At 38.2% G+C, this 17872-nt stretch overlaps 1 protein-coding gene across 5 annotated transcripts in view; it reads left to right on the top strand.

Annotated features, from left to right (window-relative positions):
• The window catches only part of Cdh7 (cadherin 7), a 153818-nt gene that overhangs the window by 118951 nt on the left and 16995 nt on the right, over window positions 1–17872 (top strand). For all 5 annotated transcript variants that reach the window (XM_052736454.1, XM_052736455.1, XM_052736452.1 and 2 more), the window contains 4 exons: window positions 4870–5006; window positions 5834–5955; window positions 6785–6902; window positions 9739–9990. In XM_052736454.1, coding sequence (XP_052592414.1) covers window positions 4870–5006; window positions 5834–5955; window positions 6785–6902; window positions 9739–9990 — 629 coding nt within the window. The remainder of the gene's footprint in view (window positions 1–4869; window positions 5007–5833; window positions 5956–6784; window positions 6903–9738; window positions 9991–17872) is intronic.

Below are 17872 nucleotides of genomic sequence, written 5' to 3'. Positions count from 1 at the left end.
TTCCTGGGAGACTTTGCTTCTTCTTGTTCTAGATCTTTCAGGTGTGCTGTTACATCACTAGTGTGAGATTTCTCCAACTTCTTTATGTGGGCATTTAGTGCTATGAATTTCCCTCTTAGCACTGCTTTCATAGTGTCCCATAAGTTTGGGTATGTGGTGGAGTCATTTTCATTGATCTCTACGAAGTCTTTAATTTCTTTCTTTATTTCTTCCTTGACCAATTGGTGATTCAGTTGAGCATTTTTCAGTTTCCATGAGATTGCAGGTTTTCTGTAGATTTTTTTGTTGTTGTTGAAATCTAACTTTAAACTTTGGTGGTCTAATAGAATGCAGGAGGTTATTCCAATTCTTTTGTATCTGTTAAGATTTGCTTTGCGACCAAGTATTTGGTCGAGTTTAGAGAAGGTTCCATGGGGTGCTGAGAAGAAGGTATATTCTTTTTTGTTAGGATGGAATGTTATGTAGATATCGGTTAAGTTCATTTGAGTCATAACATCAGTTAAGTCCTTTATTTCTCTGTTAAGTTTTGATTTGGGAGATCTGTCCAGTGGTAAAAGTGGGGTGTTGAAGTCTCCCACTATTAATGTGTGGGGTTTTATATGTGATTTAAGCTTTAGTAATGTTTCTTTTACAAATTTGGGTGCCCTTGTGTTTGGGGCATAAATGTTGAGAATTGAAACTTCATCTTGGTGGATCTTTCCTGTGATGAGCATGTAATGCCCTTCTTGATCTCTTTTGATTGATTTTAGTTTGAATTCTATTTTGCTGGATATTAGGATGGCTACACCTGCTTGCTTCTTAAGACTATTTGATTAGAAAGTCTCTTCACAGCCTTTTATTCTTAGGAAGTGTCTATCTTTGAATTTGAGGTGTGTTTCTTGTATGCAGCAGACAGATGGGTCCTGCTTTCGTATCCATTCTGTTAGCCTGTGTTTTTTTATAGGTGAATTAAGTCCATTGATATTAAGGGATATTAATGACCAGTGATTGTTCATTCCTGTTATTTTTTTGGTGGTAGTGTGTGTGTACTGCTCTTCTTTGGGGTTTACTGCTCTGGTGTTATCTATTGCCTGTGTTTTCAAGGGTGTATCTGATTTCCTTAGGTTGCAATTTTCCTTCTAGTACCTTCTATAGGGTTAGGTTTGTAGATATGTATTGTTTAAATCTGCCTTTGTCTTGGAATGTCTTGTTCACTCTGTCTATGATGATTGAAAGTTTTGCTGGGTATATTAGTCTAGGCTGGAATCCATGGTCTCTTAGTGTCTGCATTACATCTGTCCAAGTCCTCTGGCTTTCAAAGTTTCCATTGAGAAATCGGGTGTTATTCTGATGGGTTTGCCTTTATAAGTCACTTGGCCTTTTTCCTTTGCTTCTCTTAATATTCTTTCTTTATTCTGTACATTTAGTTGTTTAATTATTATTTGGTGAGGGGACTTTTTAGGGGGTCTACTTTGTTTGGTATTCTATAAGCTTCTTGTATCTTCATAGGCATTTCCTTCTTTAAGTTAGGAAAGTTTTCTTCTATGATCTTGTTGAATATATTTTCTGTGCCTTTGAGTTGGTATTCTTCTCCTTCCTCTATCCCTATTATTCGTAGGTTTGGTCTTTTCATGGTGTCCCAAATTTCTTGGACATTTTGGGTCATGACTTTGTTGGCTTTAGTGTTTTCTTTGACTGATGAATGAAGAGATCCTCTCTTCCATCTCTTGCATCCTGTTGGTTATAATTACATCTGAAGTTCCTGTTCATTTACTCAGGTTTTCTATTTCCAGCATTCCTCTGTTTGTGTCTTCTTCATTTTTTCTATTTCCCTTTTCAGGTCTTGGACTGTTTCCTTCATCTGTTTCATTGCTTTTTCATGATTTTCTTTCAGGGATTTATTGTTTTCTTCTGCTGTATTTGTCTTTTCCTCTAGTTTTTTATAGCATTCTTCCCTTTTTTGTTTGTTCCTCAATTTCATTTTAGATTTCTTCTTTATAAGCCTCTAGCCACTTCATGATGTTATTCATAAGGTTGCTTTCTTCTGCTTCTTCCATTTTGTGATGTTCAGGTCTAGCTGTTGGAGAAAGGCTAGGTTCTGGTGATGCTGTATTGCTCTTCATTTTGTTGTATGTACTTCTGCCTTGATGTCTGCCCATCTCCTTGTGGATTCGTTCTTGATCTTATCAATGCTCTTGGTCCAGACAGAGCTGACAGATTCAGGAAGCCTCTCTCTGGTCCAGATGGAAGCTCTTGGCCAGATGGTAGCTAGGGGCTGGTCTCTGAGTCTTAGGCAGTGGCTGGGGTCTCCGGCAGATGGGTGAGGGGGCAGGGTGTGTAGATTGCAGAATCTGCCAGGGGGCGGGGGTCTTGGAGAAGGGGAACCTTGGGGGGGTCACTTCCCAATGGCCAGAACCTGGGGCAAGTTGGGCAGGTCTTCCCCAGAATGGCTGGTGCCCAGGGATAGGACCTAGGGGCAGGCCTTTCTGGGTATGACGCCAGGCACTCACCTCTGGTCCAGATGGGAACTCTGGGCAGGATGGGAGCTGGGGGCTGGTCTCTAAGTCTCAGGAAGTGGCTGTAGTCTTGGGCGGATGGGTTTGGGGGCAGCGTGTGGAGATTGCAGGGTCTGCCTGGGGTCTTGGAAAAGGGGAACCTTCCCAGTGGGGGTGGTCCTGCCCTATGGCCAGAACCTGGGGCCAAGTTGGGTAGGGCTTCCTGGAATGGCTGGTGTCTAGGGATGGGACCTAGGGGCAGGCCTCTCTGAGTATTACCCCAGGCACTCACCTCTTGTCCAGATGGGAGCTGGGGGGGCGCAAGCTGGGCAATTAGCACATATTTCTTATCTATGCTTTGCCATGTGGTTTGTGGCTTGTTACCTCATTTTTCACACATCTTTATTTCTCAGTGGTTGGCTGGCATCTCCCTTACTCCACCTTTCTCTTCCCTTCCTTAGTTTGTTTATCACACCCATACTTCCTACCTGGCTATCAATCAATTGACTTTATTATTAACACTGAGCATAATCCACAGCACAGAAATCTGGCCAGTTATAAAAATAGTATTCACCATTTAAATGGCTCAACATACTAAGAAGTAAAATTGTCAGTTATTTACAAGTTAATTCATTGGACTGATGAATTTCTAGGAGTCATGCTTCATATAGATTTAATTTATATAATATAAAATTTGTATAAAATATAGAGGACTTCAAATGTCTAAATAATTCTGAAAAGTATGATTAAAGATTTGGAAATCTTTATCAAATTTCAGGACCTACAGGTGCAATAATTAAAATGCTGTACTGTGAGCAAAGTTAGGTGAGACACAAATAAAGATATTCTGAGTTTGGAATTTTTTTTTTAATTTATTTTGCAATACAATTCAGTTCTACATATCAGCCACGGATTCCCTTGTTCTCCCCCCTCCCGTCCCCCTCACCTTCCCCCCAACCCCCCCCCCATTCCCATCTCCTCCAGGGCAAAGCCTTCCCCACAGACTGAGGTCAACCTGGTAGACTCAGTCCAGGTAGGTCTAGTCCCCTCCTCCCAGGCCGAGCCAAACAATCCTGCATAGGCCCCAGGTTTCAAACAGCCAACTCATGCAATGAGCACAAGATCTGGTCCCACTGCCTGGATGCCTCCCAAACAGATCAAGCCAATCAACTGTCTCACCCATTCAGAGGGCCTGATCCAGTGGGGACCCCTCAGCCATTGGTTCATAGTTCATGTGTTTCCATTCATTTGGCTATTTGTCCCTGTGCTTTATCCAACCTTGGTCTCAACAATTCTCGCTCATATAAACCCTCCTCATTCTCGCTAATTGGACTCCCAGAGATCCACCCAGGGCCTAGTCATGGATCTCTGCATCCAGATCCCTCAGTAGTTGGATGAGGTTTCTAGCACAACAATTAGGGTGTTTGGCCATCCCATCACCAGAGTAGGTCAGTTCGGGCTGTCTCTCGACCATTGCCAGCAGTCTGTTGTGTGGGTATCTTTGTGGATTTCTGTGGGCCTCTCTAGCACTTTGCTTCTTCCTATTCTCATGTGGTCTTCATTTACCATGGTCTCCTATTCCTTGTTCTCCCTCTCTGTTGTTGATCCAGCTGGGATCTCCTGCTCCCCCAAGCTCTCTTTCCCTCAACCCTCGCCTTTCACTACCCCCACTCATGTCCAGGCTGTTCATGTAGATCTCATTCCATTTCTCTGTCATTGGGCGATCCCTGTGTCTTTCTTGGGGTCCTGTTTTCCAGGTAGCCTCCCTGGTGATGTGAGTAGCAGACAAGTCATCCTTGTTTCATGTCTAGTATCCTGCTATGAGTGAGTACATACCATGTTTGTCTTTCTGAGTCTGGGTTACCTCACTCAGGATGATTAGTTTGGAATTTTACAACCTAAAATAACATTTGATTTTAGGTGTTCAACTTTCTTTCATGTCTTTGGAAAACCAGTTAAGACTTTTGCGTAATGATTCCAGTAAAAAAACCAAAACAACAACAACAAAAAAAAAAGTTATTAAGATTGATACTATCAAAACAAAAGGTTATAGGCCCATAAAACTAAAAGATTTTTACAGGGACCTATGTATAGGATTGGTGCTAGGACCAATTGTAAATAGTAATAGCGATACATGTAGAGATGCAATGGAATGTTTAAAGCCATGCTGAAGTAATGTGTTCTATGATGATCATTTCAAAACCTTGACACATAAGGAAAGAGATTACTAACACACAACCTATGGGCATATAGCTAAACAGAAGGAGTTTTAAACATGACATATATTAGTGGTATTAGTATGCAGGATTTAGTGGTCATCTAAGAAATCAATGAAAAAATAAGAATATTCTAACCAAACACGAATGTGAAATATTTTTTTTTAATTTTCAACTAGATATTCAATTGACAGAAACACAGATTTGGAGAGATATTTCAATATCGATGCCAACAGTGGAGTTATCACTACTGCTAAATCATTGGATCGAGAGACAAATGCTGTTCATAACATTACAGTCCTCGCAATGGAAAGTCGTAAGTCGAAAGGTTTAAAATGGATTAAGCAAGGTGAAAATAGAGAATGGGTTCTTATGAGATGAGGTCAGTTTAAGCTGTAATAGTTGCTTGATTAAGTTGGACAAACCCCAGAAAGTCCCAAATCACTAAACTGTAAAATATTTATAGATTTACTGGCTCCCTGTGCTGATATTTACATAGTTAATTCAAAATATAGAACTGCAAAACCTGATAGTTGTGAATTACCTTCTGAAGCTTGCTTTCTTTTACATCCTAGATATTGCCTTTATCTTGCTAGGAATTTATTTGATCTCTACCAATAAACATAGAAATAAAACATATGAATATTCTAATATTGAACTAATAGAAATAATTTAAGAGAAAATATAATTATATCTATATTACTAAAATATATAGCATTTTATAAAAATATATAGAAAATTCATGTATATATAATATGCTAATACTGATATAAATAGAGTTGAATTTCATGGTTCACTCATTCAGCACTTTTCTTATCAGGGACAAGAAACACATGCATATATATATACATGTATATATATATATTTATATGGAATGAATAAATACAGATACAATCATGCATTATATACAAACATAAAATATATGTTTGAATATATACATGTTTAAATTAATAAGTTCATATAGGTAAGATTATCTGTGGTTCTGTTTAGATAGTATAGTATTATAAGTATATTTTTCATTTGAGATTATACTTTAGAAAAGGAATTTTCAATTTTTTCATTGATTTTCATGTTTATTGAATAAAATAGCAAAAGTGTTGTGAGTATTCTAAGTTAATTAGAAAATATTTTCTTATCTACCAGAGAATCCATCTCAGGTTGGGAGAGGCTATGTGGCCATCACTATACTGGACATTAATGACAATGCACCCGAGTTTGCCATGGACTATGAAACCACTGTCTGTGAAAACGCTCAGCCTGGACAGGTGAGAAGCTTGAATCAACTTCTTTGGAATTTCTTTAGAAGCATCCAGCAGTGGTGTCCCTGAAACCTCCCAATTTTAAGATAACTCACAATCTGCATGTTTCAGCAAAGCTAGCACATTGATGTGTAGCTAGCACAAACTAATATTAAAAGAACTTTCAAATTCTAGTTTAATTGGGTGATGAAAATTCCTCAGGAAGAGAATATAAACATTGTAAAAATCCCTGTTATATGTTTAAAGGCTTGGATTCCTTAAAGAAGAAATAAAACATATCAAGCTTGTTTGGGCTGTTTTCCCACATTATATTACATAGCAGGATTTAAATACCTCGACTTCTAAGAATTAAGTGCTGTTCAAAGTGGCTTTGGCTTGTCTATCTATATTGCTCAGAGTTGTGTGATGATTGGGATGTCTAATCAATTGTTGCAACTTGTTTCGGAGGTTCACAAAAGAAAGTTTAAACATGCACTTTGAAAAGAACATGATTTACTCCGGGCGCTCGTGGCTCACGCCTTTAATCCTAGCACTTGGAGGCAGAGACAGGTGGATCTCTGTGAGTTCAAGGCCAGCCTGGTCTACAGAGCGAGCTCCAGGACAGGCAGCAAAACTACACAGAGAAACCCTGTCTCAGAAAACAAAACAAGAAAAGGACCTGATTTGTTTTCCAAAGCCTATTTTAGATTGAGTTCAAGTTTGTACACCTGATACATTCTCTGAACTCATTCTCAGGAATGACATTTATGATGAGGTATAAAATCACTGTGTCCTGCTGTAGGTAGGAATCTCAGCAGACTGCACCAGTAGGCTTTCTCTTTTACATTCTCTCTAGGTTATCCAGAAAATCAGTGCTGTAGATAAAGATGAGCCATCTAATGGACACCAGTTTTACTTCAGCTTAACAACAGATGCAACAAATAACCACAACTTTTCATTGAAAGATAACAAAGGTAAGGAAGCTATGCCTTTGGAAGCACTGACTCCTAAATAAGCCCATTTCTCCCTTAGGGATGCTTATTATGGGGAAAAAACAGCAAGGACAGTAATTAAAAGGCATTTGCTTTCTGAGCAATTTTATCCATGAATTTGCTGTCATAGAGGAGAAGCCACTGTTTAAATCATTTTAGGCATAAAGCGAAATGCAAAAAGTTACCTGTATTTCTCTTGTCTGTCTCCTGAATGTTTGCCTCCCATTAATATACCATGCTCTTTATCTAAGTGATCTCAAAAATCAAATGCCTGTTAAGGACCTTAGTAACTGTGCTATTTTAACACTACTTGAGACCTTAGAAAATGATTGTATCATTATATTCGTTTCAACTTAAATCAACATTCACATAATATTATCAATAACACCATTTTATTTTTATATGAAAATAAATGTTATGTGAAAACTCTAATAATAAAAATCATTATAAACTAAAGTAAAATAGTAAATAATAAGAAAAAATACTCCTTCTCATGTCAAATTTCATTTCCTTGCTTTTTAGTTAGCTGCTCCTACCAAGTCATAAGTTTAATTGTAGGGGCACTTTACAAGTACCTGTAAGCAGATTCCTGTTTTTCTTAATACTTATTAATAATCATAAGACCTTCTAAAGAAAGCATTAAAATTTACTTACATATTATACAGGTTTTTATGTGATTCAAGTTTTAGTTTTAAAATAAAGAATTGAAATGGCTTACCAGAACAGACTTGCTTTCAGATGAAATTTACAAAGTCTTTTGCCTAAGGCCATAGCTTTAGTGCAAAAACTATGATCTCGGCCAGGAAAATTCAATCTGAAAGTAATAATTTTTTTCCTGATCCCATTGGTGACCTAATGAGAACACTCTATTGTCCCATTAGTAATATAAAAGAAGAGCATTCTCTGGGTGTGTAATCCCAAACTCTCTGACTTAATCATTGTTGGAAAGGTTTATTCTCAATTCTTGGAGTCATTGAGCAAGATTAGGCCAGGGAATATGTGACCTTCACAAGAAGACGGTGAATATATCCCTCATGTGCCACAGTCCAATAGCATCAAGATTTCTGTACTGAATGCACAAGAAAATATCTGGTTTTATGAAGCATCCATACTGCCACATAGCTGGAAATGTCCCTATGTCACATACAACAAGCCCAAAGTTCCCCAGGCTATACCTAGAAGGGCATCAAAAGAATAGGGAAAAATCATTCATGTTGTCTTCCACATTCGGGGAGCAATACAACTCTTTCTTGATCATAGCATTCATTTTTATATGCTGAGCATTTGGCCTGTGCTTCTCAATTTAATATGTGTGTGTGTGTGTGTGTGTGTGTGTGTGTGTGTTTATTGTGTCTGTGTACATGATTCTGTGTCTATGTGTGAAAGATTTTTATATCAGTCATGTTAGACTACCAATAAACAACTGTATGAATATATTCTCTAAATTCACAATGATGGTTAATATCAACATTGGTGTGAATCAAACATCAGCCTGCATATTATTAAGTGTACAGAAACATAAGGAATATTCCTAGACAATTCCATGATTAATTAATTAATCACCTAATGAATTTTGCAAATCCATATTTTACAATTAAATATTTTCAAACAGTAAGATTTTAGTAACATTTCAAAATCTGCATATATGAAAACAGACAAAATACAAAATGATACTAATTTTTTATTTTATGTAATCTAAAATCATGGTAAATTCTTTGCTTAATGTTGGTTATAAACTTTTTGCTTTGTGCTGCTTAAGACAGAAATGATGTCAGCTTGATTTCTTTAAAGTTTTATTAAATTTTTCATGTCAATATTAGATAAGCAAGTTTTAAACTATTAGGGAATTACGTACTGGATGACAGTATGACCCTGACTTCTTTTCTTTTCTTTTCTCCTACTAGTTAGTTTCAGTTTGTAGAATCCTATAAATTATAATTAGCTTATTAAGAGAAAATACACAGAGAAATACCCTCAAATTAAATTTATTTTGGTAATATAAGTTGTAGTTATATAAACATATTAATCACCTTTCAAATCATAGTTACTGTAACTTTCTTAGGTCAGATAGAATATAAAATATAAATTAAATTCTGTGATATTAATAAAATATTTTAAATCATGTTGCTTTAGAAGGTGTGAATAATAATACGATTTATAAAACTTATTCAATAATTCCCTTTGTGAATATCTATGTTTGACAATGTGCTGCTTTTGATTTTTTTTTCAGTTATTGATGAACCATGTCTGTGATGATAGTCCCATAAGATTACATCAACTAATGAAATCAAAACATCTTAGTTAGTTTGTGCCAGTAAACTATGATGTGAACATAGGAAGTGTCCTGGCTTGTTTCACAGAGCATATGCCCTAGTTCAAAGATACTTGACTACATAATCAATTAAATAAAACTTTGGTATCCTACTTTACTTTTTCTTTATTGATCTAGAAACCTGCCAAACAAGGGATGGATTTGAAATGATGCTTAAAAGAGCATCTACTAACTGGTGACTTTTACCAATCTCTCCAAGTATATGGTTTGAAATTTTAGGTATGCATAAATATAAAAACTCTGTTTAATAAAACATTTAATTTTACATTATGACTGTTTCTTTGCTATCTTTAGAGGACAGAAACACTTTAAGATGAATTCCATAGAAGATATGCCTCTCTGTCTAAAAAGATTTCTTGTGGGATGTTGAAAAAAATATGCCACATCTGTTTCACAATTAAGGAGCAAAAGGAAAAGAATGACTTTAAGTTTGGTAAGACAAAGTTTGTTAGAAGGCTTATTATATGTTTTTGTTCTTCATCCTAGACAACACAGCTTCAATACTCACCAGGAGAAATGGCTTCCGCAGACAGGAACAGTCAGTTTACTATCTGCCAATTTTCATTGTGGACAGTGGATCTCCTTCACTGAGTAGTACCAACACACTTACCATCCGTGTCTGTGACTGCGATGCTGACGGCATCGCGCAGACCTGCAACGCTGAGGCCTATGTTCTGCCTGCCGGCCTTAGCACCGGGGCCCTGATAGCAATCCTGGCCTGCGTCTTGACGCTATTGGGTAGGTGCTGTTTTTCTGTTCTTGCTTTGTAGGAGCAGTTACCAAAACAACCTAACACCACAAATTTTCTTACTTCATTTTTGTTTCTTTGAGTATCTTTTCAAGGACATGTAAATAATTTACCAGTTATGGTAACACTTGCTACTTATCTTTTCTATCTAGCAGTATGCTTTAAAGGACAACACATAATAAAAGAACATGAACTTCATTTTCAACAAAAAAAAAAAAAAACACAGGATAAATTATCTGAACTTATTATGAGTGCTTTTCGAACATTTAGTTTTAAATATATTTCATCCTGTTTCTTTGTGTGAGAATTATCAACCTGAGCACTATATTAGATTAGAAGGAGGATTTTTCATATTGCTTTAATAGTATGCTTATTTGAGAAATTATGGCATAAAGTATTTTGACTTTTAAGGGAATGAAGTTGTGGCTACACAAACATTATAATTTCTTGAGAATCATTGCCTAATTTAATTCTACTTTTCAAAGACTAACTTATTATTTGGCTGAACTACATTTACTTAAATTTGCATAGAAGATTATACAACATCCTTTTTTTTAATTTCTTTTTTTTTATTTTTATTTTGCAATACAATTCAGTTCTACATATCAGCCACGGATTCCCTTGTTCTCTCCCCTCCCGCCCCCCTCACCTTCCCCCCAACCCTCCCCCATTCCCATCTCCTCCAGGGCAAAGCCTTCCCCACAGACTGAGATCAACCTGGTAGATTCAGTCCAGGTAGGTCCAGTCCCCTCCTCCCAGGCCGAGCCAAGCGACCCTGCATAGGCCCCAGGTTTCAAACAACGAACTCATGCAATGAGCACAGGACCCGGTCCCACTGCCTGGATGCCTCCCAAACAGATCAAGCCAATCAACTGTCTCACCCACTCAGAGGGCCTGATCCAGTTGGTGACCCCTCAGCCATTGGTTCATAGTTCATGTGTTTCCATTCGTTTGGCTATTTGTCCCTGTGCTTTATCCAACCTTGGTCTCAACAATTCTTGCTCATATAAACCCTCCTCATTCTCGCTAATTGGACTCCCAGAGATCCACCCAGGGCCTAGTCATGGATCTCTGCATCCAGATCCCTCAGTAGTTGGATGAGGTTTCTAGCACAACAATTAGGGTGTTTGGCCATCCCATCATCAGAGTAGGTCAGTTCGGGCTGTCTCTCGACCATTGCCAGCAGTCTGTTGTGTGGGTATCTTTGTGGATTTCTGTGGGCCTCTCTAGCACTTTGCTTCTTCCTATTCTCATGTGGTCTTCATTTACCATGGTCTCTTATTCCTTGTTCTCCATCTCTGTTCTTCATCCAGCTGGGATCTCCTGCTCCCCCAAGCTCTCTTTCCCTCGACCCTCGCCTTTCACTACCCCCACTCATGTCCAGGCTGTTCATGTAGATCTCATTCCATTTCTCTGTCATTGGGCGATCCCCGTGTCTTTCTTGGGGTCCTGTTTTCCAGGTAGCCTCCCTGATGATGTGAGTAGCAGTCCAGTCATCCTTGTTCCACATCTAGTATCCTGCTATGAGTGAGTACATACCATGTTTGTCTTTCTGAGTCTGGGTTACCTCACTCAAGATGATTTTTTCTAGATCCATCCATTTGTCTGCAAACCTCATGATGTCCTTGTTTTTCTCTGCTGAGTAGTATTCCATTGTGTATATGTATCACATTTTGTTTATCCATTCTTCAGTGAAGGGCATCTAGGTTGTTTCCATGTTCTGGCTATTACAAACAATGCTGATATGAACATAGCTGAACAAGTGCTCTTATGGTGTGGTTGAGCATTCCTTGGGTATATGCCCAAGAGTGGTATAGCTGGATCTTGGGGGAGATGGATTCCCAATTTTCTAAGAAAGTGCCATATTGATTTCCAAAGTGGTTGTACAAGCTTGCATTCCCACCAGCAGTGGAGGAGAGTTCCCCTTGCTCCACATCCTCTCCAGCATAAGATGTCTTCAGTGTTTTTGATCTTAGCCATTCTGACAGGCGTAAGGTGGTATCTCAGAGTTACAACATCCTTTTTAATATTAGAATTTATCCAACATGGCCACAAGGATAATGAGTGGGTTTATTCAAAAGCAGTGTTCTCATTTACAGTGTAAGTTCTACAGAGAGGGTAAGCACTTAATTTTGCACTTTTGGCTGCACCATGTACCGTGGGTTATTTATTTATTTTTTTTTTGTGGGGGAAGCAGTTATAGAATTAGTAAATGCATTTACAGTATAGGTTTATAAAGGCAGCATCAGGCATGGAGGTCAGCATGGCCTGCTGTTTGAGATAGGTTTGGGGAAGTGTGTACCTGTGTCTTACTCTTTGCCTGGGTTGTTCATTAGTTCTTCATGAGGGGAGTGCTGGCTTCTCTATGGAATAGCTTCATAATCTCATTGGTGAATTCATGTAACTAGTCTCATAATGATATGAGAATTAAATGAGATGATTCATGCACAAAACTGCATACCTACTACATAGTGAACATTCAGTGTAATTGGTGGAACGACAGTCCTCACTCTATTAACCAAGCTAAGATTTAGCTGCTAATACAATGTAAAGAGTCTCATAAAATAGAAGTTATTTTCTTCAATAACTTTAGCTATTCAAATAAATCTAGAAGAAAATAATTATACTATTCTTTCTAAAAAAAAACAAACAAACAAACAAAACTGTAAACAGGAGTCAGGAACTTCCTGAAATTCATTAGAAATGACCAGTAATTCACAATTAAAACATGATTATAATATAAGGACTAAGAGTAAATATGAAAGAAATTTGGAGGCATTGTGAATAAATGTTTATTTACCTACTTGGTTTCCAATGCATAATAATAAACACAAAAATCTAATATTTACTTTTACTTTATAAAAGAATAATTACAGACATAAGATATAAAACCTCCGTTCCATTTAAAAATATAATGCCTTCACTTTGAAACAACCAAATCATGGGAATCGAAAAAGAGAGGTAGACAATGTGTGGGACACTTTAAACTTTGAATATTTATCTCTCTCTCTCTCACACACACACACACACATACACACACACACACACACACACACACACACACACACACACACACACTCCATTATACTGTGCTTCCAGGAACAAGTTACAGATAACTGTACTCTCTCAAATTTGATTATCTCTGATAGTGATTTAACTTCTGGATTTTAAAAGACTGTCTTACGAAGATTGTTTCACTTCCAATATATAATGTCTTATGTGACATTTAGCTTCTTTCCAATCAAGGTTGCTTGATTCTTCTACAGTATATAATCACTAAACTATTATTGAAAGTAAAACAGGTGTCCCACTCCTTTAATCTCTATAGCTGGAGAGTTTCTCTTCAGCTCCCACCAAGCCCCAGCAGTCCTGCAGCCCACTTATAAAATAAACACACAGACTCTTACATTATTTAAATTGTTTGGCCTAATGGCTCAGGCTTCTAGCTATCTAGTTCTTACATCTTAAATTAACCCATTTCTATAAATCTATACCTTGCCACATGGCTTACCAGTATCTTACATATTGGTACTCATGGCAGTAGCCGGTAGTGTCTCCTGACTCAGCCTTCCTGTTCCCAGAATTCACTTCTCTGCTTGTCCCACCTCTACTTCCTGCCTTGCTACTGGCCAATCAGCATTTTATTTATACAGAGCATATCCACAGCAAATCTCAGCACTAGGGAGGCAGAGGCAGGTAAATCTCTGAGTTCAAGACCAGCCTCATCTACAGAGTGAGTTCCAGGTCACCCTGGGCTGCACAGAGAAAGCCTTTCTCCTTTCTCGAAAAACCAGAGAGAGAGGAAACAGTTTTATTAGTATCTATTCTTTAGTTCTTTCTCTCTCTCTCTCTCTCTCTCTCTCTCTCTCTCTCTCTCTCTCTCTCTGTATGTGTGTGTATGTGAGTGTGTGTGTATTAGTATGTGGTGTGAGGGATTTGCTATATGTGTGTGTGTATGTGTGTGTATGTGTGTGTGTGTGTGTGTGTGTGTGTGTGTGTGTGAAGTGACTATGTGTGTGGTATATGTGTGTGTGTGAGTATGTGTGTGTGGTGGGGGGTGTGGTGTATGTTTATGTGTGTGTGTGCATGTGTGGGAAGTGTGGGGGTGCCTGTAGTGTTTTGTATATGTGTTGTCTCTGTGGTGTTGTCTTCATGTATATGTATTTGTGTGTGCTGTATGTCTGTGTGTATGAGTGTGTATGTGTGTTTATGGTATGTGTATAGTGTATCTGTGTATGTGCATGTATTGTGGCTGTGTGTGTGGTATATGTCTGTCTGTGTATGTGTGGTTTGAGATGTGTGTGATGTGTTTGTATGCATGTGTGGAGTGTTTTTTGTTTGTTTGTTTGCATGTACATATATGTGTGTGCCATGTATGTGTGTGTGTGAGTGTGAGTGTGTGTGTGTGTGTGTGTGGTTTGTGTGTGTGTATATATATATGTGTGTGTGTGTGTGTGTGTGTGTGTGTGTGTGTGTGTTCTGATTTTGGAGACTGTAAGTGTAAGCATCTTTCTACTAATTTCAAATTTGTCACCTGAGAATTAGAAAAGCTACTTCTATTTCTAAGTATCAAATTTCTGTGCATGCATTTTATTTATTTTTTGAAGTTTCTATGGCTTTACCCAAGTCTCAGTGAAAGTAGGATGTTTTCACAATGACTTGAAGTTTTGAAACAGGGGCTTCTGCCTACAAAAATTCATATCTACAGTGAAACTATACAATAGCAGAATCTTCCAAAATCAGCCATTCAGATTATTACTATAATCTTCAAATTTTATTTCCTGAGTTGATGGCAACAGTTTAGTAGAAATTTTGTAGTCTTTCCTTCTGCCTTCACTATTATTAACTGGTATTTGACATGGTCAGTTTTGAAGCCAATGAAATTCAGATTTCACGGGCATGAACTTGGAGTACATATCTTGAAAAGTGCCTGATTCAAGTATATAAGTGGCTCATTTTTACATCTTATCAAAAAGTGAAGTGAATCCAGAATCTGGATGTTAGATGCCCAGATTTTCTGCACCTTCCAAACTTATTAACAAATGTTTTATATTAAAATGAAGGAAAGGAATTGCCCTTGGTAACAAAGAACTTGAGACTGATGTTCATAAAGGAGAAAACTATAGAAGCCTCTAGGCTTGGAATTCTAATAAAGGGAAATACTTTTCTGAGTGTCAACATTCTTCTTCTGTGATGTGACAGATCAAAGTGACTTGTAACTTGACAAAACATGATATACTGAAGTTGTTAGAATAACACTGGACAGTATCCCATAAATCATTCCTAACCTTGAGTCTATACTAGGTTAAGAAGCAAGGTTTCCTTATTCTCAATTATTGCTTTTGTTTGTTTAAAATTTTTAAGTTGAAAATGGATTATTTTCTCATACAATATATCCTAATTACAGTTTCCTTCCCAGTTCCTCTCTACCTCCCCTCTTCTCTGATCCACTCCTTACCTCTCTCTCTAATTAGAAAAAAAACGACTTCTCTGGGGTATTCTGCTTGTGGGTCCCAGCCCTCAGAGGTGAGCTCCCGCTCAGGGTATGAGTTTCCAGCTGGACAAGTCACTAGATGGTCACTCCCACAATTTCTACACCACCTTTACCCAGCTCATCTTATAGGCAGGACAAATTGTACATTGAAGGGTTTGTGGCTAGGTTGATATTCCAGTCACTCCACTGGAAGTCTTGCCTGCTTATAGGAGATGGTCAGTCAGCTCAGGCTCTATATCTCCTATTGCTTGGAGTCTTAGCTAGAATCATCCTCATAGATTCCTGGGAGATTCCATTGCACTGGGTTTCTAGCTCATCCCAGAGATGCCCCAGATTCCAATTGACTTTCCCAGTACTCCCTCCCTCCACTTGATCCCTCCTATTTCTATCCCCATTCCCCTTTCCAGGTCTCTCCACAGGCAATGTCCAAAGAGGAATGACAAAAAAATTCAGTGTAATCATTCCTAATGATATTGTGTTGTACTCACAGACTGATGCCCAGCCAAACTCTTACCAATCACCCAGCACCTGATAGAAACATAAGAAGAGACCCACAGCTAAACATTAAGCAGAGCTCAGGGAATCATTTGGAAGAGGGGAAGGAAGGATTATAGGACCTAGTGATGTAAAGGACACCAAAAGGAAACCCACAGAACCAACTAACCTGGGCTCATGGGGACTGACAGAAACTGAACCAATAACCAGGGAGCTGGGACTGACCTAGACCCTCTGCATAAATGTTACATTTGTGTAGCTTGGTCTTCTTGTGGGACTCCTAACAGTGGAGCAGGGGCTGTCTCTCACTATGTTGCCTGCTTTTGAGACCCATTCCTCCTACAATTTAACTCATCCAGCCTTAAGAAAAAAGGAGAATCCTAGTTGCACTGCAACTTGATATACCATGGTTTGCTGACATCCATGGGATGTCTGTAGCTGAAGAGAATCAGTGAAGGGGTGGATGGGGTGGGGGCTGGGAGGAAGGTCTTGGAACAGGGGAGAGAGGGGAAACTTTGCTTGTAACATAAAATAAAAAAAAATAAGTGAACAGAAAACAAACAAAAAACAAAACAAAAAGAAAAGAACAGGCTTCTAAGAAATAACAACAAAATGTAGCCACATAATATATTATAAGATGAAGCAAAAATGATCATATGGAAGTTGGACATGGCACCCCTACAGGAGAAGAGTCCCAAGAGCAGGCAAAAGAGTCAGAAAGCCACTTGTTCTCACAGTCAGGAGTTCCATAAAAATACTAAGCTAGTAACTATAATATATTTGCAGAGGAACTGCTGCAGACTCATGTAGCCCTGTGTGGGTTGCTTCAGTCTCTGTGAGATAATTTGTTCCTTGCTTAGTTGATTCAGAGGGCCTTGTTCTCCTGATGTTTTCTATTCCCTCTGGCTCTTACACTCTTTCTGCCTTCTCTTTCATGGGATTCCCTGAGCTCTGAGGCAAGGGATTTAATGGAGGTATACCATTTAGACACTCTTCTTGTAATGTACGGCTGTGGGTCTTTGGCTTTGTTCCTATCTGCTGCTAGAAGATGCATCTCTAATGATGACTATATAAGGCATTCATCTAAGAGTATAGTATATTATCATAAGGAATAAATTATTGATTTTTAGACCAGTAGTGTTGGTGTTATCTAGGTCTCTGAACTATCTAGTCTCTGGTTCTTGATTACCCAAGCAATGTTGGGTATGGGTTCCTTCTTATGGAGAAGACCTTACATCAAACCGGACATTGATTGGCTACTCCAACAAATTCTGTACTATCATTGCTCTAGCATATTTTGTATTAAATTCCCACTGCACTAGGTTTCAACACAACACTGTCAAGTGCTTCCCCCACGATTCCATTTATCATCTCTGTACTCTGTTCTTTGACCCCATCATCCTTCACCTGATCCACCCCCATTATTACTTGCCCCTATTCTGCCTATAAAATCTATTCTATCTTCCCCTCTCAGGGAGATGCTACATCCCCTCTAAACTCATACTCTTTGCCTAACCTGTCTGGGTCTACAGATTGTAGCTTGATTATCATTTACTTAGTGGTTAATATCCCCTTATAAGTGAGTACATACCATATTTGTCTTTCTGAGTCTGGGTTACCCCACTCAGTATGAGTTTTTTTTTCTAATTCCATTCATTAGCCTGCAAATTTCATGATGTCATTTTTTAAACAGCTGAATAGTACTCCATTGTATAAATGAAACATATTTTCTTTAACCATTCTTCTGATGAGAGACATCTTGTTTTTTTTTCCAGTTTCTGGCTATTATGAATAAAGCTTCAATGAACATGGTTGAGCAAGTTTCCTTGTAATAGGATGGAATGTCCTTTGGGTATAAACACAAGAGTGGTATTCCTGGGACT

The sequence above is a fragment of the Peromyscus californicus genome, unplaced genomic scaffold, assembly GCF_007827085.1.
Source record: "Peromyscus californicus insignis strain IS unplaced genomic scaffold, ASM782708v3 Scaffold_14__1_contigs__length_90479793_seg_1, whole genome shotgun sequence".
Classification (NCBI taxonomy): domain Eukaryota; kingdom Metazoa; phylum Chordata; class Mammalia; order Rodentia; family Cricetidae; genus Peromyscus; species Peromyscus californicus.
Note: the sequence above shows the minus strand (reverse complement) of the source record. Positions and strands in the feature narration are given on the sequence as shown.